Source organism: Theropithecus gelada, chromosome 9 (assembly GCF_003255815.1).
Source record: "Theropithecus gelada isolate Dixy chromosome 9, Tgel_1.0, whole genome shotgun sequence".
NCBI classification, from domain to species: domain Eukaryota; kingdom Metazoa; phylum Chordata; class Mammalia; order Primates; family Cercopithecidae; genus Theropithecus; species Theropithecus gelada.
Window position 1 is genome coordinate 60,423,604 of NC_037677.1, and position 24,445 is coordinate 60,448,048.

At 43.4% G+C, this 24,445-nt stretch overlaps 2 protein-coding genes across 9 annotated transcripts in view; both read left to right on the forward strand.

The window, feature by feature from the left end:
* USP54 (ubiquitin specific peptidase 54) overlaps window positions 1–8,850 on the forward strand; it is a 121,226-nt gene extending 112,376 nt beyond the window's left edge. For 2 of the 3 annotated variants that reach the window (XM_025397487.1, XM_025397485.1), the window contains 4 exons: window positions 1,090–1,208; window positions 1,530–1,670; window positions 5,685–5,868; window positions 7,208–8,850. In XM_025397487.1, the coding sequence (XP_025253272.1) occupies window positions 1,090–1,208; window positions 1,530–1,670; window positions 5,685–5,868; window positions 7,208–7,767 (1,004 nt within the window). In that variant the 3' untranslated portion in view covers window positions 7,768–8,850. The remainder of the gene's footprint in view (window positions 1–1,089; window positions 1,209–1,529; window positions 1,671–5,684; window positions 5,869–7,207) is intronic. The other variant, XM_025397486.1, reaches the window with a different exon arrangement.
* Window positions 8,851–10,385: 1,535 nt separating this feature from the next.
* The window catches only part of PPP3CB (protein phosphatase 3 catalytic subunit beta), a 59,057-nt gene continuing 44,997 nt past the window's right edge, over window positions 10,386–24,445 (forward strand). For all 6 annotated transcript variants that reach the window (XM_025396646.1, XM_025396647.1, XM_025396649.1 and 3 more), the window contains exon 1: window positions 10,386–10,605. In XM_025396646.1, the coding sequence (XP_025252431.1) occupies window positions 10,521–10,605 (85 nt within the window). In that variant the 5' untranslated portion in view covers window positions 10,386–10,520. The remainder of the gene's footprint in view (window positions 10,606–24,445) is intronic.

Below are 24,445 nucleotides of genomic sequence, written 5' to 3' on the forward strand. Positions count from 1 at the left end.
ATATTAGAATCACATCATCAAATCAAGACATGAATTGGCCATGGACATATGTATCAAATGTAGGTCAAGGGCATATACAGTTTCAGAATGGAAAACTTAATTAGCTGGATTGGGGTTAGCCCCTTGGGAGTCACCAATCCAGTTTAGAGCAACTCTGAACAATCTAGAAAGGTTTTGAAGAGAGGTAAGCATTTAGTGGTTATTTAGAATTTAAATGATTTGAGAGAAGCTAAGGGGAAAAGAGCATTACATGTGTAAAACATTCCTGAGGTGCTCCTGCTCAGAGTACAAGAGGTCACCAGGTGAGATGATAAGAGTACTGTGCTGAAAATCAAGACAGTTTTAATCCTGGTTAAACTACTAAACTGTCAGACCCTGGAACTCATTTTCCTGTTATATAAAATGAGGAGGTTTGATAGATGATTATTTTGATCATTTCAATTCTGAACTAGACTGGAGATAATTTCTTTTGTCACCACAGATACTTCAGAAAATCACTGTGTTAGATTTTTCCTCTGTCTGTAAGTCTTGAGCCCAAGTCTGACAGAAGCTGATTATGTTTACAAAAATGAAATGAAGCAAGATGGGGACATTCAGTAAACTATCCATATTCTAAAATTCTTGTTTCTTTCTTTTTTTTTTTTCTTGAGACGGACTCTCACTCTGTCACCCAGGCTGGAGTGCAGTGGCACGATCTTGGCTCACTGCAAGCTCCACCTCCTGGGTTCACGCCATTCTCCTGCCTCAGCCTCCCGAGTAGCTGGGACTACAGGTGCCCACCACCATGCCCGGCTAAGTTTTTGTATTTTTAGTAGAGACGGGGTTTCACTGTGTTAGCCATGATGTTCTCGATCTCCTGGCCTGTGATCCACCCGCCTCGGCCTCTCAAAGTGCTGGGATTACAGGCGTGAGCCACCATGTCTGGCCCCTCTTGTTTCTAAATTTCAGGAGCATGTCCCCCCGTTGGATTCAGGAATGCATATTTATTATTTAGTGAAACAACAACTCCTGAGTTTGTGCTGCTAGGCTTAGAGGTTAGGCCCTAGCAGAAGAAACAGCCTCAACTTGTATTTATGTTTTCCTCTTCAGGCTCTGCAGATGGCATGGGGAGGAGGTTGCACTCAGCCCCTGATCCTGGTCTCTCAAAGACTCCAACAGCAGAAATGGAGCAGAGTCTCCATGAAGCCAGAACAGTGTGTACTTCTCAGGTAGCAGCCTCAGGTGCTAAGGTGCTGGGCCTGGGGTGGTGTGTTGGGGAAGGAATTATGGAAAGATATGTCTGGTAGGGATGATGATAAGGCAGAGGCATGGTGATATGGGGCTATCAGAAGAAAATAAGGTCTATGATTGGGCTTCTTTTGAATTAGAGGAGATTTTTACATGGCCACTATCTTACCAATACATGTAATTCAGGTGTCTATTACTACTGAGTCTTCCCCTATTCTTTCCCATACCCTGAGGATAGTGTCTGTGGGAAAACCATAAGTCTGGTATTATGTGTCTGCCTGTATGTGTCTGTGTGTTTGAAGGCTACACCTTGCCGAGGCCTCAGCAGGGAGTGTGGGGAGGATGAGCAGTACAGTGCAGAGAACTTACGTCGCATCTCACGCAGTCTCAGTGGCACCGTTGTCTCAGAGAGGGAGGAAGCTCCAGTTTCTTCCCACAGTTTTGTAAGTAGAATCAGGGTCCATCTATTCAGAGCACCTTCCTCCTTGCTAAGCAAAAATACAGTGCAGGTGAAGAAGCAGGGAGAAAGTGAAGGTTGTAGTGTGAGGAAAAGCCCTGTGTACTCAGCAAAAATAAGGACACGCAGTCATTATTTTATTTACAAACATTCAGTTGGAGCCCGGAGGAATGTCCATTCCCTGTAGCAGTTCTGAAAGGCTGTGTGTGTTGTAGGGTTTCCTAGGGTGAGAAGAGTCATAATGGCCTTGAGAGGAATCTGAGAAGCAAAGGCTGCTGATTGGGTCAGAAGCCACTGCACTAATCAAAGGAAGAAGGAAAGAAATGGGATGCGGTATTGGTTTGCTTTTTCCCCTCACCCCCAGTATGTGATTGAATAGAATTCAGTGTGTTTTCAATCTAAAGTGAAGCATGTGCATCAGCAAGAAAAAGAAAAAAGCCTTGCGAATTTTCATATGGTACTAATGCAGTAATGTGTAGGCAGAAGGGGCAGGAAAGCCCAAGCCATTAGAGATCAACAGACTTAAATAATATCAGTGGCTAGGTCTGTAGGTAATCATACCTTTGGAGAATTTCACTTCCTTGCCCAAGTTGAGTTTTCATTACAGTAGAGGTCAGGGTACAAAGTACCAGTGCGCTGAAGGTTGTCCACTAGGTCAGTTCAGGAAAAATGTAAAAACAGGTTTTAAATACATGGTACAAAAATAAAAAGGTATAAAAGCATATATGGTGAAAACCAAGTCTGTCTTCTTTTTTTTTTTTTTTTTTTTGAGACGGAGTCTCGCTCTGTCGCCCAGGCTGGAGTGCAGTGGCCGGATCTCAGCTCACTGCAAGCTCCACCTCCTGGGTTCACGCCATTCTCCTGCCTCAGCCTCCCGAGTAGCTGGGACTACAGGCGCCCGCCACCTCGCCCGGCTAGTTTTTTGTATTTCTTAATAGAGACGGGGTTTCACCGTGTTAGCCAGGATGGTCTCGATCTCCTGACCTCGTGATCCGCCCGTCTCGGCGTCCCAAAGTGCTGGGATTACAGGCTTGAGCCACCGCGCCCGGCCCCAAGTCTGTCTTCTACCAGCTCTTCAGATTCAGTTTCCCTCCTAAGAGGTACTCATTTTTCTAATTTTTAAAAATCAGCCGAGGCCAGACGTGGTGGCTCATGCCTATAATCCCAGCACTTTGGGAGGCCGAGGATGGTGGATCACCTGAGGTCAGGAATTCGAGACCAGCCTGGCCAACATGGCGAAAATATAAAAATTAGCTGGACATGGTGGGAGGGGGTGCCTGTACTCCTGGCTACTCAGTAGGCTGAGGCAGGAGAATCGCTTGAATCTGGGTGGCAGACGTTGCAGTGAGCTGAGATTGAGCCACTGCACTCCAGCCTGGGTGACAGAGCAAGACTCTGTCTCAAAAACAAAACAAAACAAACAGAAAAACTCAGCTGAATTTATAATAAGATTCATTCAATTTGTGGTTCATAAATTCCTAAACAATTCTGATCAGGCTGCCATTCTTTTTTGGAAAAGGTGGACTCTCCTGCCTAGCATTTGTTCTCATGTACTTTCAATTCATTTAATGGCAAATTGTTATTTTCCAAGGAGAATTGGCTTCCTTTCTTCTGACTTCTGTATCATTCATTGATTCATTCTTTTAAATAAATACTTATTGATTCTGTCACAAGATTCCTAACACAAAAATAAACACATAAATAAGTGCTTATTGAGTGTGTTCTAGGTATTGTGCTAGGTGCTGGAGATACAATGGTGAATTAGATATAGTCCCTGCTTTTATGGAGCTTACAGTCTACAGTGAAGGACAGATAAATAAACAATTATAATGTATTAAGAATTTGATCCTATGGGAACATAATAGAAGGGACATTTAAATCAGGCTTGAGGTATCATGGAAGGCTTCCTGGAGGAAGCAAAAAGAATAGCAGGTAAAAGGGACCTGAGCAAATATTAACTGAATTAAAATAAGCTTATTTAGTATGGCAGGATTAGAAAGTCTGGCGAGGGGAGATGATGGAGAGTGTTGACGAGAGGATACAAAGAATATTATGGACCGCAGACAGCCCTGTATGTCACAGTAAGTAGTTTGGAAGGATAGAGATAAGTCGACGTATTTGAGACCCAGTTAGGAAGTAAACATCAGTGGGAGTTGGTGCCTGCCTGGATGTTGGGAGAGGGGGTAAAGGATGATACTCAAGTTTTATGGTTAGATAATGATATATTTGAGGGAAGATATGTATTCAGTTTTGCATATATTAAGCTTGAGTGGAGATATCTGGCAGGCTTTTGGAATGAGATATATAAGCTGGAAATTGAAATTTGGGAATCATACCCATTGAAAAGAGGAAAAGACTTGCAGAAAGAGAAGAGGAGCCAGGACATACCCCTAAAGAGCATTAGATTTAAGGTGGTTCTTCTTTTGAAGAACCCTAAAAGGAGACTGAGAAAAAAAGACTAGAGAGACTGAAGGGAAACCAGGGATGTGTGGTACCATAGGCACCAAGGGGAGAATGTTTCAAGAAGAAAGGAGTAATTAGCTATGTCACATGCTGAGAGGAGTGGCACCTGGTCCTTAGGCGGTATGATAAATGCTTATTTTGTGCCATGTTGTGGTAGGTGCTGTGAGCATACACTGATGAAACAACACAAATTCTGCCCTTGAGTAGCTTGCAGTCTCGTAAAGGAAATTAGACATACTGGCATATAGATTATTTTATTTAACGTATTATTACTAAGTGCCCACATTGTTCTAGGCACTGTTCAAGGTGCTAGGGATACTGAAGTAAAAAGAAATAGGGGAGAAAGACAATAAACAAATAAATGATATAATGCCAGACAATGATAAGTATGATAAAGAATAATAAAATAAGGCAAGAGAATAAGGAGTAAAGAGGTAATAGTGTTTTTTTTTGAGGGCTATTCCTGATAGTAGGGTAGTGAGGGAAATCAGCTCTAAGGAAGTAACTTTTGATTAGAGACCTCAGTGATATGAAGGTGTGAGCCATCAGAAGAATATTCTTGGTAACAGAAACAGTAAGTATAAAGACTCTGAGGTAGCAATGAGCTTGGTGTGTTTGAGGAACATTAAAATTAGAGTGTAAAAGCTCCAAGAATGATAGGAAATAAAGTGAGGAGCAGTAGGGCCATATCACATAGGACCTTGTAGACCATGGTAAGGAGTGGATAGGAGATAGGAAGAGCAGATTGAAGGCTGTTGCAGTAGTCCAGGTGAATTTAAATATAAAACCCATAGATAGAAATGATAGTCCTTGGCAAGTAATGGAACTGTGGATGTGAAGTAGGAAATCAAGGTCATTGCCAATGTTTGAATATGGGTGATTTAGGAAAATGAGGTACCAGGAGGAGGAGTTTGGAAGGATTTTGGTTCAATTTTGGATATGCTACTGTTTCAGATATTAAAGGGGAATATTTCTGGGTATTTATCATAAAAGTAGATAATTAATAGGGAATAGAGCAGGACATAAGCATCAGTAAATACAAACTTGACAGGCAAAAGAGGAAGCTGTGGAATGTATAGCAGTGACAGGAAAGAAGATGGGGTAGAGTTCTTGATTCTACATTTAAACATATATAGTTTTATTCCCAGTACTTAGAATAAGGATTTTTTTTTTCTCATTCTCTCAGGCTTTCTGAATTTCTCATATTTTGTTTTTATTTTTAAATTTCTATCTCAATCTCTCTAATTCTACTGTTAGCATTAAGGAGTTTGCTAAAGACCTGAATGGTAGGGTTGGGAAGGTGAGGGATATGAGGAGGACTGGTTAAGGGATAAGGATCTGAAGTTTGCAGTTTCTTAGAGGGCTGGCAGGGAGAGTGACTGAATAAATTGGGTCCTACTGCAGAACAAGGCATGTAGGCATGTTTGTGCTCTGGTTCCCTCCATTTCCCTTTGCTTGCCTCACTGTGTTTACCCAACTACATCCTGCTTTGTGTTAATCCTCATCTCTATGTTTTTTTGTCTTGTCTCATTATAAGGATTCATCAAACGTGAGGAAGCCTTTGGAAACCGGGCACCGTTGTTCCAGCTCCTCTTCCCTCCCTGTCATCCATGACCCTTCTGTGTTTCTCCTCGGTCCCCAACTCTACCCTCCCCAACCACAGTTCCTGTCCCCAGATGTCCTGATGCCCAGCGTGGCAGGGGAGCCCCATAGACTCCCAGGTAACTCCCCCAAATCTAATATTATATGCCAGAATTTGGTACCTTTTCAGGGGCCTCATAGGGTCAAATCAGTATACCTATGGGGAGGGGGGTATCCCAAGGTGGAGTGGTGTGAGGGTATGAATTACTGCTTCAAAGTCGTGCATTGATCCAGATAAATATTAAATCATTTGTTGGGCACCATGATTCTTAGACCAAGGGTCTAGACCAGCACCCCTAGAGTCTGTCTACTTATGAGAATGAACTGCTTCAGTCATGATAGAATAAGCTTTTAACTGACAAAGGGGAGTTAATACCCAGTCTTTGGGACACCCCCAGAACAGAAATGGTCATCTCTATCAGCTAGTTTTCTCTCCTTCTGTTCTCTGAGTCTCAGTTGAGGGATGGTCTAGGAAGACAAGGAATGAGTGGGAGAATTGGAAAGACCCTATACATGGAGTACCCACACCATGTGTACAGACCCAGACAATTGTGGGGAAGGTGGGCAACATCATTTTGGCTTTCTTTGACCTTCCAAGTGAGATGTTCTCTTTTTTCCCCTCATGCGCTGGATGTCCAAGCTTGAGGCAGTGGTTCTCAGCGGATAAAGGGGATGTACTACCGGTATCTAGTGGGTAGAGGCCAGGGATGCTGCTAAATGTCACACAATGCACAGGGCAGTCTCTTCCCAACCCCAACAAAGAATTATCAGCCCAAGATATTAACAGTGCCAAAGTTGAATAAATGTATAAGAAAAGGCATTCCACATTAGATCTCAGAGATCAAACGAAGGCAGCTTAACTGAAGTGAAGATAACATTTTAAGAAAAGTTGGAAAAAACAAAAAAAAGTCAGGCACAGTGTCTCACACCTGTAATCCCAGCACTTTGGAGGCCAAGATGGGAGGATTGCTTAAGCCCAGGAGTTCGAGACCAGCCTGGGCAACATAGTGAGATCCCATCTCTATTTTTTTAAAAAAGAAAAGCTGAGTGAGGTTTTGGTATGGTGGTTCTAGAAGTATAGCCATCACAAACGGAGTATACGTTTGCTATATATTGCTATATATTAGGGAGCCCTCCTTTTGTATGCGTGTGTATAGTGGATAAGAGATTATAGTGGAGGGAGGTAGAGGTATGGCAACATCCATGAGACTGTTTCATTTGCCCAGGTTGGAAGTATGATATTTGATTTTGATGTATATTAGGAATTTTAAAAAATGGAATCAAAAGCACAGCTTGGTTCCTTCTTTCCCTTGTGTGTATGCTCTTGGTAGGGAATTGGGCTAAACAGCTAGGCATGGCTCTTTGGGAAGAATGGTATTCTGAAGATGCTCAGTCTTTGGGTTTCTTTTCTTTCCCCAGGAACTTCGAGGAGTGTCCAGCAGTTTCTGGCTATGTGTGACAGGGGTGAAACTTCCCAAGGGGCCAAGTACACAGGAAGGACTTTGAATTACCAGAGCCTCCCCCATCGTTCCAGAACAGACACCTCCTGGGCACCCTGGTCAGAGACCAACCAGCATATTGGGACCAGATTCCTGACTACTCCAGGGTGCAATCCTCAGCTAACCTACACTGCCACACTACCAGAAAGAAGCAAGGGCCTTCAGGTTCCTCACGCTCAGTCCTGGGGTGATCTTTCCCATTCACCCTCCCACCCTCCCATTGTTCATCCTGTGTACCCACCATCTAGCAGTCTTCATGTACCCCGGAGGTCAGATTGGAATTCAGATCCTGTTCCAGGGTCCCGAACCCCTGGTCCTCGAAGAGTAGATATGCCCCCAGATGACGACTGGAGGCAAAGCAGTTATGCCTCCCGCTCTGGACACAGGAGGACAGTGGGAGAAGGGTTTCTGTCTGTTCTATCAGATGCCTCCAGAAGAGAGCAGATCAGGGCTAGAGTCCTGCAGCACAGTCGATGGTAAAGGTTACTCCTTTCCTTTCCTGGAGCTACACCTTTCTATGTAAAACTGTACTGTGGGCCAGGCGCGGTGGCTCACGCCTGTAATCCCAGCACTCTGGGAGGCTGAGGCGGGTGGATCACAAGGTCAAGAGATTGAGACCATCCTGGCCAACATGGTGAAACCCCGTCTCTACCAAAATACAAAAAATTAGCCAGGCGTGATGGTGCATGCCTGTAGTCCCAACTACTCGGGAGGCTGAGGCAGGAGAATTGCTTAAACCCGGGAGGCAGAGGTTGCAGTGAGCTGAGATCGCACCACTGCACTCCAGCTTGGCAACAGAGTGAGACTCCGTCTCGGAAAACAAAACAAAACAAAAAAACTGTACTGTGGCAGCGTTGGTACCCTGCATCACTGCCATGGTTGTGCTATTCTTAATCTCAACATAGAATTGGTGGGTTCTCCTAAGGGTGTCAGGAACCTCTAAAAAGACCTGATTCTTTGGGAGGGGATATTTGAAATTCCAACTTCCATTCCCCCTAGCAAAAGGAAGCAGCTGCTGTTTAAGGGTTTTATCTGAGCCACTTTAAAGATGAATCCATGGTATTACTCTGGATACTACCCATTCCTTAGGATCTTAAGGTCACATTTTATTCCTGGATGCTTTATGTCCCCACCTCCACCTGAGCCCTTGTCCTCTGTTCCCTACTATATTCCCAACTTCTACTCTTTGTTTTATCCACCTATCCCTATTACCTGACCCTTTGTCTTCCCTATCTCCCATCCTTGGGGGGACATGTAGCCCTGTGGTCATGGTTCTGATTACATCATCAGGGCAGCCCCCTGCCCAGGTATTATGGCCTGTCAGCATTCCTTGTGCCCTCCAAACCTTAGGCCTAGAATGCGGAGCTGCCAACATAACATTCACCCTTTTGAACAGATGGAGTCAGGCACACTAACACAGCCTTCTGTCCTCAGCACAGCCATTATTACCACTTGCTCAGTTGTTGTTGTGAACCCTCAGAATCAGCTGAACTATTTTAGGCCAAACATACTGTTTTTGTAAAGTATTTTTCATTAATAAATCTATAAGATAGTTCTATTTAATTCCTTGTCATTCTTCCCTTTGTATGCTCTTGCTTTTTTTGTACTGGGGCGGGGAGGCCTAGATAAATATATGAAGTGGCTTTTGACTGAGTGGAAGTGAGGAGCCAGAGAGTTGTTGAAGGATATACAATCAAGGTGGGAATCAATGGGTCCTAAAATAGGGTGCCTGTCCTTTTTACTATTGCTGCTAGGATGTTTCCCATCCCTTTCCTGATAGAGCATTCAGTACTCAGTACATTATACACTTCCTTCCTTCCTCCCCTCCTTAGGGAGATTTTCTGGGGATTCAGCTCTTCTTACAAACTCACTCCTGATCGATGTACTCTGGGTGCCTTTCCTCTATCTTATAAGTTTGTGACATGCCTCCTGTTCCTTCCTCTCCTTCCATGGGGGCCTCTCCCTTTCCCTTCCCCTGTAGTGTTATGGCCCTTCCATGCCAGAAAAATCCATTTTCACCCGCGCCTCACTCCTGAGACTTCCCTCTAAATAATAGCTTGTGGGTTCCCTTTTTGGAAAATACCCATTGTTGGTCTTTCCCTTCATCTTTCACCTTGGGTCTCAGGATTGAAACTGACACAAAGAAGAGGTGGAAAGGTACTCTTTGAGACCTTCGGGCTACTACTTACTTATCACCATCCATTATGAACAGATTCTGAGCACATGTATTATTGAGCAGGACGATGGGCAGGAATTTGTTGTTCCATCCCACTTGGATCCTGCACCATCAAGATATATACAGCTTAGTGGACATGCTGGTCCCTGTCCATGATTCAACATATCTCCTGGTGTCGTGGATGCACTCGTCTAATAATTTTTGATAAACAGTCAATTCTTTTCCCTCTACCCCCTTTCCCATGAATGTCAGTCACCTTGGTCTCTATAAAGGGTCCATAATCACCTGGGCCCAGGTTCTGTGCATGCACAGAAATAAGGAATTAATTTCCAATTCCCTATTTACTCCTCTGCCTTCCAGGAGGAGGCTGTGTCCTTTTCAGGTGAATTCTTCAGATTCTTTGCACATCTCTTGGTGTCATCTTCTTTCTTCCCCTTACCTGTTTGGACAAACTGTGGCGCTGAAATTGCTCTAGCTGCATTCTTATTCTGTGCCTTCAGACTCTTGACAATTCCAGACTCTAAACACAAAGGCCAGAATTCTCTTTCAAACTGCATTTTGGATGGTCCTTTCTCCACTCTAGAACCTACAATGCTTCCTCTATTCTGTGGTCCCCTGCCAACCCTTTAGTATTCAGATCTGGTAACCAAATCGTTATACATTTGTTTCTCTATTAGTAGGAGATCCTGAGGTTTAATCACGTCTCCTCAGTTTAATGGGAATGCCATGAGAGCGGGTGTGTTTCCTCGCAGTCGTTCATCGCAGCACCTAGCTACAGACTTGCCCCATCTCCTCATTCTTGATTCCGCATGCAAAGAATTTTAACCTGATCCCTTGGCCTCGTCCTGTTTCTCTCCTAGCCTCAGTAATTTTGCCCAAGTCCCTAGAGCCTACCCCGCCCCCACCCCCGCACGCGCAGTGCATGCCGGTCTTAGCCCCTCTGTAGGGAAAGAGGGTCCGCCATGTTCCCCGGCGGCGCCGCCGCTTGGCTCTGGTAGCCGCCGCCCCCGCCCCCAACCCCGCCCGGCCCAGAGCCTAGCCGAGCCCCGGGCCCAGCATGGCCGCCCCGGAGCCGGCCCGGGCTGCACCGCCCCCGCCCCCGCCCCCGCCGCCCCCTCCCGGGGCTGACCGCGTCGTCAAAGGTGAGAGGTGGACGAAGCCCTGGGGGCCTGGCCTGAGGAGCTAGCTGTGTGTGAGAGCGGGCGGGAGACCGTCCCCTCGGGAGTGGGCCCGGAAGGGCGGGCGAGTGAGTGGCTGCCTCCCTTGGGGAGTGGCCCCTGGGCGGGCCCCTGCTGGGCAGGACTGAGTCGGTGGCAGTGGCTCCGCGGTCTACCGGTTGCTTTCAGGCCGGGGCGGAGGTTTTGCTCCCGTGGCTTTCTAGCCCAAGGGTTGAGGCTGTTAGCTGCAGTGAGCCTCTTTTCTCCCCACTCGGCCTGTCAAAGCGGCGCAGGGGCCGCGATTAGTTTCCTGCCCCTCGACAGCTGCACTTCTGGCTTGCCGGGGCGAACTGAGGGGCTCGGAGACCTTCAGCCACTCGAGGCCCGCCGGTGAGCAGTCAGAAATCACCTCGGCTTTGGCTCACGCTTGCTCCCCAGTGACAGTCGTCCGCCCTATCCGCGTCTAGCTAGCGACAACCGCAGGGGTTCACTTTTGGCCGTCAGGTGCCACCCGGAGCAGAAACTGGGGGAACCTTGTGGGATGGGACCTTGGTGAAGGGTTGGGTAAGGAATTGGGAGGCCAGCCTTTATAGTGCAGAAAGGGAGAGAAAGCAGCATAAACAACAACAAAATTGTGGATAGGAAGTATTTACTTAGAAAACCGTCAACACTTTGGTCAAAATGGGTTACCCCTCCCCTACAAACACACACCCACACACTTATCCTAGACGAAAAAGTTAAATGTTTCTCAGCCAGGGCAGAATTTATGGATGTTTACCCACAACAGGTCAGCAGATTAATTTAAAATAGAGAAATTGAGAGCTAATTGAGAGTTGCTTAAGATTCCAAGCTTCCTGGGAGAGCCTACCAACCTCAAACACTGCTGTGGAGGTGAAAAATAATTGAAATGATTCTCTTTACCATGTATCTTGATTGATAAATTGAAATCGTAGAATAAACTTTTCCTTATTTGTATTGTATTTATTTTTAAAACATAGGTACTTTTGTTTTCATTCAGCTTCTCAAATACACTGGCACAGTATTTAAACACTGTTAGCCTACTTTTGGAAATCTGACTCATATGTTTCCATTAAAATATTTAAAAACGGCTGGGCTTGGTGGCTCACGCCTGTAATCCCAGCACTTTGTGAGGCCGAGGTGGGCGGATCACGAGGTCAGAAGATCGAGACCATCCTGGCTAACACGGCGAAACCCCGTCTCTACTAAAAACACAAAAAATTAGCCGGGCGTGGTGGTGGGCGCCTGTAGTCCCAGCTACTTGGGAGGCCGAGGCAGGGGAATGGCGTGAACCCGGGAGGCGGAGCTTGCAGTGAGCCGAGATCATGCCACTGCATTCCAGCCTGGGCAACAAAGCAAGACCTCGTTTCAAAAAAAAAAAAAAAAAAATAAAGAAACCTTTTTTTCTTTTTTTTTTTTTTTTAATTAAAAATTTTAAACGTGAACCTTCTTTGGTTCTTAAAAGAGTAATACTAATTTGGCCCGGTGTGATGGCTCACACCTGTAATCCCAGCACTGGGATGCTGATGAGGCAGGCGGATCGCTTGAACTCAGGAGTTGGAGACCAGCCTGGGCAACATGGCAAAACCTTGTCTCTACCAAAAATACAAAAAATAAAAATTAGCCGGGCGTGGTGGCGCTCCCCTGTAGTCCCAGCTGCTCGGGAGGCTGAGGCAGGAGAGTCGCTGGAGCCTGAGAGGCGGAGGTTGCAGTGAGCCGACATTTGCGCTAGTGTGCTCCAGCCTGGACGACAGAGCCCGACCCTGTCTCCAAAAACAAAAACAAAACACTGATTTGCACCTAGAAGTAAGTTACTGGTATATCCAGTTGGGCCAGGCATTGGAATGAGCTGAATAAAGAATTTATGGAATCCTTATACAGATAAATCTTAAAAAAAAAAAAAAAAGTGATGCAGGCATTCGTTCTGTCAAGAAATCCTGGAGTTTTGTGGGGGTGGGAACGGGATATTGGCTACAGTCATTTTCTGACTGTATTTCTGTGTTGTGTGTTCATTTCCCTGGGCACTTTTCACCAGACTGTTAGATGGGGTAACCAATCACATTCCTGAACAATGAGTTTATGCTATCCTTATGCTTGTGAATCTTCTTATTCCTTGTCATATATGTGGTAATGTTTTTTTCTGTACTGCTTTAATGCAGTGAAAATAAGATTCCCAACATAAGGCAGATTCCTTAGGGGTGAGTTGTGAGTCCAAGGCAGTCATATTTGCAGATTATTGGTGTGGAATAAAAGCCATTTGATTTAGATAAATAGGAAAGGAGCTTGTTAATATAGAAAATTATAGTTAAATAAAGCTCATGGTTATCATATTTCTTGTGCTTCATTGAGCCCTCTTCATAGAGACTACTTTCATTTTTTTATGGAATTTGTTAACCAGTTGGAATGCTGTATGGATTATGTGTTTAAAGATGGTGTGTAACAGACTACTTTGCACTGCTCATGGAGTCTCCTGCATTTACTGGGAAATTCACCTTTCTTACAGATCCAGAAATCCACTTTTAAATTTAATTTTCAGGATTCTTCCTTGTCTTTTATTCAGTAATTATTCTATAATGTGATACCTGTTGGTACAGAATACTGGTTGCCTAAGATAAATGATGACTTGTGTGAGTTCAGCTTAAGTTTAACTTGTTAAAATCCAAATTTCTTTTAAGTCCACAATGTGGTGGTAGTTTTGTATCCATACATTTTCTTAGTAGTAATATTATGGAGACCATCTGTTGGCATTAAATGCAAGTAGTCTTTTTCTCCCTGGAACTTCTTTTATTTTTTTGAGACAGAGTTTCGCTCTTGTTGCCCAAGTGGAGTGCAATGGCGCAATCTCCCTCATTGCAACCTCCGCCTCCTGGGTTCAAGCGATTCTCCTGCCTCAGCCTCCCAAGTAGCTGGGATTACAGGTGTGTGCCACTATGCCCGGCTAAGTTTTTGTATTTTTCAGCAGAGGCAGGGTTTCACCATGTTGGCCAGGCTAGTCTCAAACTCTTGACCTCATGATCCTCCCATCTTGGCCTCCCAAAGTGTTGGGATTACAGGCGTGAGCCACCGCGCCTGGCTTGCCTCCCTGGAACTTCTTAGTGTCAAAATTTTATACTCTATGTTTCTAGTCATAAGGCCTACATTTTATGGTCATGTAGGTTTTTAAGGGTGTATAGGTCTTTCTGTGTTTAAGATCAGATACCTGAAATTCACTTTTTGTGAAATTTGGGAGCTTGGAATACTGTAGGTGATTCATATGTAAATGTGATTAGCTTGTCACTAAAATTATTAGTGGTAATTCCATGTCATTGATTATGGGTGATTAGGTTTTTGGTTGATTAAATTCAGTCTGAGCCTACTCCAACTGCTGGCTCAAGTCAAATTCTTCCTCTGTTTGAAAGTTGATCTAACCCACCTTATTAAGTGAGATGGTATATACCCTTTTAATTATGTTCTATTAAGCATTCTTTAGCTATGTAGGAAATAAGAAAATGGAAAAAAATTAGGAAAAATATCTAACCGTATCTGCATGTGTGCTTTCTTACCACATCAGCAAAGCTGGTATAGGTAATTAAAGCACAAAACCCTGAATTGATAAATATTGCTTTCTCTCCTCCCCACAAAGTTTACGTGACCTGGATTGCCCAGATACCTCCTTTTTTCCCCAGATACTTAAAAAATGTACTTTTTGCTTTGTATACCAGATTCTAGATTTGTAAAGCTGGATTGTCTCTTGAGAGTATCAAGACTGTTAGTATTAATAGAAAAATTCACCTTTTTACTTAGAGAGCATTGTCAATATTGGGTATATGTTCATTTTAGCACCTATAACGTGAGTCATTTTCTTAACATTATTTGCTGGGTTATATTAACCTCAAATTATGAGACTTTCAGATTGAACCTAAATGCTGAATTTATGTGTTTTAATTTTTTTTAAGCTAAAATATTTCTGATTGGCAACCTTAGAATTCATTTACATGCTGTTGCCAGTTGCCTTGCTTATAAATCTGAAGTCATTTGACTGAAGTGTTTTCTAGTACTTTTGCTTTAGGAGGATTACTTATTATTTGTTTGTTTGTTTGTTTATTTATTTTTTGAGACGGAGTTTCGCTCTTCTTGCCCAGGCTGAAGTGCAATGACATGATCTTGGCTCACTGCAACCTCCACCTCCTGGCTTCAAACAATTCTTCTGTCTCAACCTCCTGAGTAGCTGGGATTAGAGGCATGCGCCACCACACACGGCAAATTTTGTATTTTTAGTGGAGACGGGGTTTCTCCATGTTGGTCAGGCTGGTCTCAAACTCCTGACCTCACGTGAGCCGCCCACCCTGGCCTCTGAAAATGTTGGGATTATAGGCGTGAGCCACCACACCCAGCCAGATAACTTATTTTCAGATAATCCATATAGCCTTGGCGTGACATAGCTACTTCAGTGTTTCTTGCTAGTTCTATTTCATTATATTTTAAAGCAGCTTGAATTTTAATTTTTGTTTACAAAGTCTATTTTGTGGACTTACCTATGTAAAAAGATAACTCCTGGAAATTATTTTTTTTTTTTACTTTCCACTCCCATTACTGTTAACCATACTAAAATAAATCTTTAGGCCAGACGCAGTGGTTCATGCCTGTAATCCCAGCACTTTGGGAGGCCGAGGCAGGAGGATCCCTTGAGGTCAGGAGTTTGAGACTAGCCTGGCCAACATGGTGAAACCCCATCTCTACTGAAAATACAAAAATTTGGCCGGACACAGTGGCTCATGCCTGTAATTCCAGCACTTTGGGAGGCGAAGGCGGACGTATCACCTGAGGTCAGGAGTTCGAGACCAGCCTGACCAACATGGTGAAACCCCGCCTCTACTAAAAATACAAAAATTAGCCAGGTGTGGTGGCACATGCCTGTAGCCCTAGCTATTCAGGAGGCTGAGGCAGGAGAATCGCTTGAACTGGGAGGCAGAGGTTACAGTGAACCAAGATCATACCACTGCACCCCAGCCTGGGTGACAGCACGAGACTCTGTCTCAAAAAAACAAAAAAAAAACACCAACCGAACAAACAACAGTTAGCGGCAGGGCGTGGTGGCAAGCACCTGTAATCCTAGCTACTCGGGAGGCTGAGGCAGGAGAATCACTTGAACCCGAGAAGTGGAGGCTGCAGTGAGCCAAGATGGTGCCACTGCACCCCTGCCTGGGTGACAGAGCGATATTCTGTCTCAAATAAATAAATAAAAATAAATAAAATAAATCTTCAGTACCATGTGTCCTAGTGAAAGCAAAGGAACAGAAAGAGAGAGAAAAAGAGACTGTGAGGGGATGGAGTGAGAGGGAAAGGGAAAGGGAACACTATGGTAACAAGTTACCTTAAAAGGAAAATGCCAAGTTGGATATACAGCTGCTCAGTAGTGAGGCAAAAGCTTCAGGTTCCAGAGCTATTGAATGAATTGGCAAGAGTTGTAAGGAAAAGTTTGGTAAAAAGAACCTTGATTTATTAAACAAAGTATGCCAATCATATGACTTCATTTCACCATAAAAAATGTTTTTTATACCCAGAGATGAAATAAGCTGAAGCTAATTGGGCATCATCTGTGTATGGTATGTAAAATTTATTTTGGAACATGACAGTTGTGAAATAGCAAATATTTATTAAATGTCTGCTGTATCACAAAACTGTAGGAGAACAACAAAAGTATAAAATATAAAATATAGTCTTGATTCATGAATAAATATTCTTGAAAAATTATCAATATATGTCATAAGGACAGGTATAGTTAATAATTGCCAGGTAAGTTGCTGAGCCAGCAAGTTGTCTGAGTTCAAAGGAGGTAGTGATGACTTTGGACTGGAATGGTCTAGGAATGGCTTGTATAGAAGCAAAGTGGCCTTGATGGATGGTTAGAATTAAAATAGAGGATTGGGACCATTTATTTGTGCAATGATTATTGAGTACCAGCTTTGTGCCAGGCATTGTGCTAGGCATTGATGATACAGAAGTGAATAGAATATTAAGTAAGATAGATTTTCTTGTAGTGCTGGCATTCTAGTGGGGAACATACTATTATAAATAAATAATATAATGAATTTGGTACAAAGCGCTACTGGAACTGTAAAGAAGGGACTGGCTATCTTTCTTTGAGGGAAAGCATCACTGAGAGGATAATGTTTCTAGGTAGTCCTTGAAGGATGAGTAGAATTTCGCCAGACAGAAAGTGGGGCTAGAGTAGGGAAAACAAGCAGAAAGGCATGGAATTTGAAAAAAGTATGAAATGTATGGCAGAAGTATGTAAAGTGCTTGGCAAGGAGTGACAGGAATGAAGTTAGAAAGGATCTTTTGTATTACAAGTTGAGGAGCTGAAACTTAAGCTGTTAAGCAATATAGCAGTATATAGTACCTGGATAATTAAAAACACAAGCTCTGGAGTCAGACTGCCTGGGTTTGAATCCTGGCTCTACCACTTAATAACCTTTTTGCCATGGACAAGATACTTAACATCCCCAAGCCTTAATTTTCTTATCTGTAAAGTAGAACTAATAAAATCTTATTATAGGGTTGTTGGAGAATTAATAGAGACTGTGCACGTAAAGTAGGTACCACAGTGCCTGGCCTGGCACATGGTAAGTACTCAACCAGTCGTAGCCATCACCATTATTATTATTATTATTGAAGGTTTAAAGTAGAATAGTGACCTAGTATTCTGTTTTTTGATGGCTAATTCTGGTCATGTTGTGTGCAACAAATTATTGGTAGGGGAGAAGGTTGTCTAGTTAGGAGATTAATGGAGTAGTTCAAGTGGGGGATGACCAAGGCATGAAAAACTAGATATGACACAAATTCCTACTAATAGTAGAAGGTGAGTATATTGGATGAGTGATTGAGTATGGAAGTGAAATAGGTGAGCAACAGTTTTTTAGGAAACAATAATCAGAATAATTTTGCTTTAGGGCTAGATTAAATTGGGCAATTGTAGTTAGATTTAAAGATTGGAATGATATTTAAAAGACTGAGAATGGTTAAATTGAGAAGAATCTTGAAAATAAGATTCAAGGTTTTCTTTTTCTGTTTTCTTTAGTCATTAAGAAACTACCCCAAGTTTTTGAGTAGGTTAATTTACTACTTTGTTCGGTCAAAGAGGAAGAAAATATTTTTCTAGTAAATGATAAGAACTTGAACTAATATTGCAACAATGGAAATTTAAGAAAATTGAATTTGAAGAATCAATAGGACTTAGAGTTCAGAAAGAGAACAATAACATTAAGTGTGAGTGATAGAGAATGGTGATACCTTAACAGGGGTAAGCCAGGAACGGGAGCCAATTTTGAGGGAAAGATATATTTAAAGAACCACCACGAACTAAAAGAGACCCAATGGATACCTTGAAATTTTGAAGACAATGCTGTTGGATTTATTGAATCTTTCCTTAAAGCATGTGGCCAAACCATACTTCTACTCCTGGCAAGCAAATGGTTATATCATTCTTCATGATGAGGCCTTTTTTTTTTTTTTTTTTTAACCTCAAGACAGGATCTTGCTCTGTCACCCAGGCTGGAGTGCAGTGGCATGATCATAGCTCACTGCAGGTTCAAACTTCTGGGCTCAAGCGATCCCCCAGCTCAGCCTCCTAAGTAGCTGGGACTACAGGCACACGTCACCATGCCTGGCTAATTTTGTTTATTTTTTATGGAGACAGGAGTCTCACTATGTTGCCCAGATTGGTCTCGATTTCCTGGGCTCCAGTGATTGTTCTGCCTTGGCCTCCCAAAGTGCTGAGGTTACAGGTGTGAGCCACCATGCCCAGCCATGATCAGCCTTTTGATGTCTCCTTTTGTCAAAAGAAAATTGTCATTATGTTGGTATAAAGACAGATGATACAGAAGCAGCATTCTGAAGACTTCAGTTTCAACTATGGCTCTACTTCTTACTAGTGAAACCCCTTGAGAAACAACTTAATGTCTCTGAACCTGTTATCTATCATTTGTGAAATGGAGATAAAACTTGCCTGACCCTAACCCCAGCACTGGGAGGTAGAGGCAGGCAGATCACTTGAGGTCATATGTTCAAGACCAGCCTGGCCAATATGGTGAAACCCCATCTCTATTAAAAATATACTAATTAGCCCGGTGTGATGGATGCCTGTAATCCTAGCTACTCGGGAGGCTGAGGTAGGGAGAATTGCTTGAACCTGGGAGGTGGAGGTTGCCGTGAGCTGAGATCTCACCATTGCATTCCAGCTGGGGCAACAGAGCGAGACTGTGTCGGAAAAAAAACAAAAAACAAAAATGTGCCTGACCAAACTCACAGGATGTGCCTCGGAATCATGTGGAATTATGTATGTGAAAGTACTTGGTCAACTATGAATAAAACACTATAAATATATTGTCATTGCTACATAAATTAGTGTCGTTAAACAAGTATTTTGGAAACTATAATCATTAATTCTGTAAACATTTCTTAATACCTGTGTTTTTCCTGTTTTTTTTTTTGGTTTTTTTTGGGTTTTTTTTGGTGAGATGGAATCTCATTCTGTTGCCCCAGCTGGAGTGCAGTGGCGTGATCTCGGCTCAGTGCAACCTCTGCCTCCCAGGTTCAAGCAACTCTCCTGCCTCAGCCTCCCAAGTAGCTGGAATTACAGGCATCTACCACCATGCCCTGCTAATTTTTGTATTTTTAGTAGAGACGGGATTTCGCCATGTTGACCAGGCTATTATTCTCAAACTCCTGACCTCAAGCGATTCACCCGCCTTGGCCTCCCAGAGTACTGGGATTGCAGGCATGAGCCACTGCGCCTGGCCAGTTCTTAAGTTTTAGATAGGTTATCACATAGACCTTGACGATGGTGGAACTTAGAATGGATAAGACTTGTGGGCCAGAAACTTGAGCTTTTGATGACTAGTTTTTTTTTTTTGAGAGAAAGTCTCACTGTCTCACTCTCGCCCAGGCTGTAGTACAGTGGTGCAATCCTGGCTTACTGCAACCTCCACCTCCCAGGTTCAAGCAATTCTCGTGCCTCAGCACCCCCCCAGTAGTTAGGATTATAGGTGCCCACCACCATGCCTGGCTAATTTTTGTATTTTTAGTACAGACAGATTTCACCATGTTGGCTAGGCTGGTCTGAAACTCCTGATCTCAGGTGATCCACCCGCCTCAGCCTCCTAAAGTGCTGGGATTACAGATGTGAGCTGCGGAGCCGGAGCCCAGCCTATAATCGCTAGTTTAATAGATAGCCGGGATAAGGGTAAACTAGTCAGAGGCATGAATCTCAAAGGAGGAGGCATCTTTTTTTCCTTAGTGGAGCAATGATGTTGGAAGTGCTAATGGAGAGCTAAGAGAATGCTGAAGTCTCCGCTGGGATTAGTGGAATGTGGAAAAATGAGCACCATCCACTTTGAAAAAAGAATTTGAGAAGTATCCTTCAGGAGACCCAAGATTAATTAAACTAGAGAGACAAGACACTACAAATATTCTGTGTAGAGCTAAAGAACAGAGAGGCCGGGCGCGGTGGCTCACGCCTGTAATCCCAGCACTTTGCGAGGCTGAGGTGGGTGGATCACCTGAGGTCAGGAGTTCAAGACCAGCCTGACCAACATGGGGAAACCCCAGCTCTACTAAAAATACAGAATTAGCTGGGCGTGGTGGTGCATGCCTGTAATCCCAACTATTTGGGAGGCTGAGACAGGAGAATCGCTTGAACCTGGGAGGCGGAGGTTGCAGTGAGCTGAGATTGCGCCATCACACTCCAGCGTGGGCAACAAGAGCAAAACTCCGTCTCAAAAAAAAAAAAACAACAAAAAAACAACAACAAAAAAATCCAGTCTGGCCAACATAGTGAAACCCCGTCTCTACTAAAAATACAAAAAATTGGCTGGGCACGGTGGCTCACACCTGTAATCCCAGCACTTTGGAAGGCTGAGACAGGGGGATCATGAGGTCAGGGGTTCGAGTCCAGCCTGGCCAACATGGTGAAACCCCGTCTCTACTGAAAATACAAAAATTAGTCAGTCATGGTGGTGCATGCCTGTAATCCCAGCTGCTCAGGAGAATCGCTTGAACCTGCGAGGCAGAGGTTGCAGTGAGCCCAGATTGCGCCATTGCACTCCAGTCTGGGCAACAGAGCTAGACTCCATCTAATAAATATATATATATACACACACACACACACACACACACAAAATTAGCTGGGTGTGGTGGTGTGCACCTGTAGTCTCAGCTATTTGGGAGGCTGAGGCAGGAGAATTGCTTGAACCTGGGAGGTGGAGGTTGCAGTGAGCTGAGATCGTGCCTCTGCATTCTAGCCCAGGCGACAATGCGAGACTCCGCCAAAAAAAAAAAAAAAAAAAAAAGATTGTGTGTAGGGATTGTGGGATAGATTAAAACAAAATCTTATAATAGGAATTCTGAAGGCCCCAGTGAAAAGGATGGAGGGAGAACAGCAAGAAGGAAATGGTATGAGGGAAAGAAATACAGACAAAAATTTAGAAGTATAGATGTAGAGACTGTATTTTGGATAGTTGCCAAGGATAGCAGTGATGGGAAGCACGATGGGATTAACTGACCTTAGGCATCTGAATGATACTTTGGAGTCAAGTTATTCACTTGGCACAGGCTGTACCCCCGTTGAAGTTAGAGGCCTCATAGGGCTAAGAGGGCAGCCCTTGCTTAGAATTGGGGAACAGGATCAGTTAATTCTCAGGTTTCTTTGCCCAGTGGTAGAAACATTAAGAAGATGTCTGTACCATCATCCCCTCTTTCCCAATTCCTGATCAGTCTGTGTTCTTGGTTTATTTTTCCAACTTCCTAAATTAAAATGTTTTTCAGTCCTATTTTTTTAGCCACTATACATTAAATGTGAGTGAAAATACCTTGCAAATATTATTGGTTACTATATAGATATGCCCTTCATGTCAAAATTTGGATAAAAGGAAGATTTTCAACAGAACAGTTTGGTCAAAATGAATGTTACCAAATCAAGATTTTTAGGTTTTGAGGGGATTTTGTAGCTCTTGTTTGTTTTTGTTTTTTTTTTTTTTGAGACGCAGTTTTGCTATTGTCACCCAGGCTGGAGTGCAGTGGCATGATCTCGGCTCACTGCAACCTCCGCCCCTCCAGGTTCAAGTGATTCTCCTGCCTCAGCCTCCTGAGTAGCTGGGGTTACAGGCGCACGCCACTATGCCCAGCTAATTTTTGGGTTTTTAGTAGAGACAGGGTTTCTCCACGTTAGTCAGGCTGGTCTCGACCTCCTGACCTCAGGTGATTCACCTGCCTCAACCTCCCAAAGTGCTGGGATTACAGGCGTGAGCCACCATGCCTGGCCGATTTTGTAGCTCTTTAGATTGTTCCAACACATTCTCTATTATTAGCCATTTCAGTTGTTGACTATTTGTATTGCATGTATATACATTTATTTTCTGGTTTTTCCCTATCACAAATACAGAAAAGTGAGGAAACATAGTCTGAAAATTAGGAGAAAAAAGTATATATGGAGGGGGGAAAATAAACTCTGGAAAAGCAGAAATACTTGGCTGAAGATGAATTAGAAATAAAAAAGAAAAACCTTTAAAAAGCCTGAAAACTATATGGAAGTGCTTTAAAATGCTTTAGGAGTTGCAAAACAAAGTGGTAGTTGAGAATTAATTGTTTTTTTTTTTGTTTTTTTTTTTTGAGATAGAGTCTCTATCGCCCCAGCTGGAGTTCAGTGGCACGATCTCGGCTCACTACAACCTCCGCCCCCTCCAGCTTCAAGCGATTCTTCTGCCTCAGCCTCCCAAGTATCTGGGACTACAGGTGTGACACGATGCCTGGCTAATTTTTGTATTTTCAGTAGCGATGGGGTTTCACCATGTTGGCCAGGCTGGTCTTGAACTCCTGACCACAAGTGATCTACCTGCCTTGGCCTCCCAAAGTGCTGGGACTGCAGGCATGAACCACCCCACCTGGCCAGAGAATTAATTTTTGATGAAAAAAAATTTTGACTCTCTATTGAGCAACTTATTTTAGGCCAAATTCTATTTCGACAGTTATCTTTTGCCCCGTCAGGTCTCCTGCTGAAGCTCCTTTCTCCACTTGCAAAACAATACTATACATGCCTTTTTTCTCTTATTTGCTGATAAATTAAAATTTATTTTATTTTTATTTTTTATTTTTAGACGGAGTCTCACTCTGTCGCCCAGGCTGGAATGCACTGGCACGATCTCAGCCCACTGCAACCTCCACCTCCCCAATTTAAGCGATTCTCCTGTCTCAGCCTCCTGAGTAGCTGGGACGACAGGCGTGCGGCCACCACGCCTGGCTAATTTTTTGTGTTTTTAGTGGAGATGGGGTTTCACCATGTTGGCCAGGCTGGTTTTGAATTCCTGACCTCAAGTGATCCACCCGCCTCAGCCTCCCAAAGTGCTGGGATTACAGGCATGAGCCTCTGCGCCCAGCCAAAACATACTCATTTGAAACTGCCAATTTTTATTTTCTGTGTTATGTTAACATTGATTCCCTATACCTTTCATCTACCTTTACTCATGAGTAGGTGACGTTTTTCTACCAGTCAACCTGTACACATTTTTAAAAGCTGTCCTAGCTGGTTTTGAAATGTAGAAGTGCCTTGAGTTGAAAAATAAATAGGAAATACAGGTCTTTAGATAACTAACTGTGGCATGGAGTCAGTTTATACTTTCTTTTTCAGGTGAATACATTATAATTCTTCAGTGTGACTTGAAGTAGAGCATTCACAGTGTGCTTGAAAACATGCAGTACCACTTGTGTCTGGCTAAGGGGGAAGTAGGGAGTGGTCTCATAGGTGGATTTTTGGGAAGTTCTATGTTTTGAACTGAATTGAGCAATTAGTGGAATTATGTTGTTGATTGTTAGGAAGTATATATCATCTAGGCCAGGTGCAGTGGCTGATGCCCGTAATCCCAACACTTTGGGAGGCCGAGGCAGGCGGATCACCTGAGGTTAGGAGTTTGAGACCAGCCTGGGCAACACGGTGAAACCCTGTCTCTACTATAAATATGAAGATTAGCTGGGCGTGGTAGCGGGCGCCTGTAATCTGAGCTACTTGGGAGGCTGAGGCAGGAGAATCGCTTGAACCCAGGAGGTGGAGGTTGTAGTGAGCTGAAATCTCGCCACTGCATTCCAGCCTGGGCGACAAGAGTGAGACTCTGTCTCAAAATAAATAAATAAATAGGAAATATTCATCATGTAGAACACAGCTTTTTTTTCTTTTCCTTTTTTTTTTTTTTTAAGACTGAGTCTCGATCTGTCTCCAGGCTGGAGTGCAGTGGCACGATCTTGGCTCACTGCAACACCTGCCTCCTGGGTTCAAGTGATTCTCCTGCCTCAGCCTCCCAAGTGGCTAGGACTACAGGTGTGCACCACCACACCCAGCTAATTTTTGTATTTTTAGTAGAGACGAGGTTTTACCATGATGGCCAGGGTGGTCTCAAAACCTTGACCTTGTGATCTGCCTGCCTTGGCCTTCCAAAGTGCGAGGATTACAGGCGTGAGCCACCGCACCCGGCCAGATCACAGCATCTTAAATAGTGTTTCTTTTCCCAAGTAGAGTGCTAAAAAAAAAAAAAAAAAAAAAATTTCTCTGACCTGATGAAAAAACTGTGATTCTATCTTGATCTCAGAAATTTGTGTTTATTAGTAAGAAATATTTAACCTTCTCATTTTTATAATGTCCCAAAAGTAACACTTGATTTATTTAGTAATCAGTTCATTAAAAATGTTTATTTTTTTAAACAATTACTCTACCATGAGGGCAAATTTGGTTATAGCATATATAATGGTTTGTTTAATCTTTGGTTGGTAAAAACATACTTTG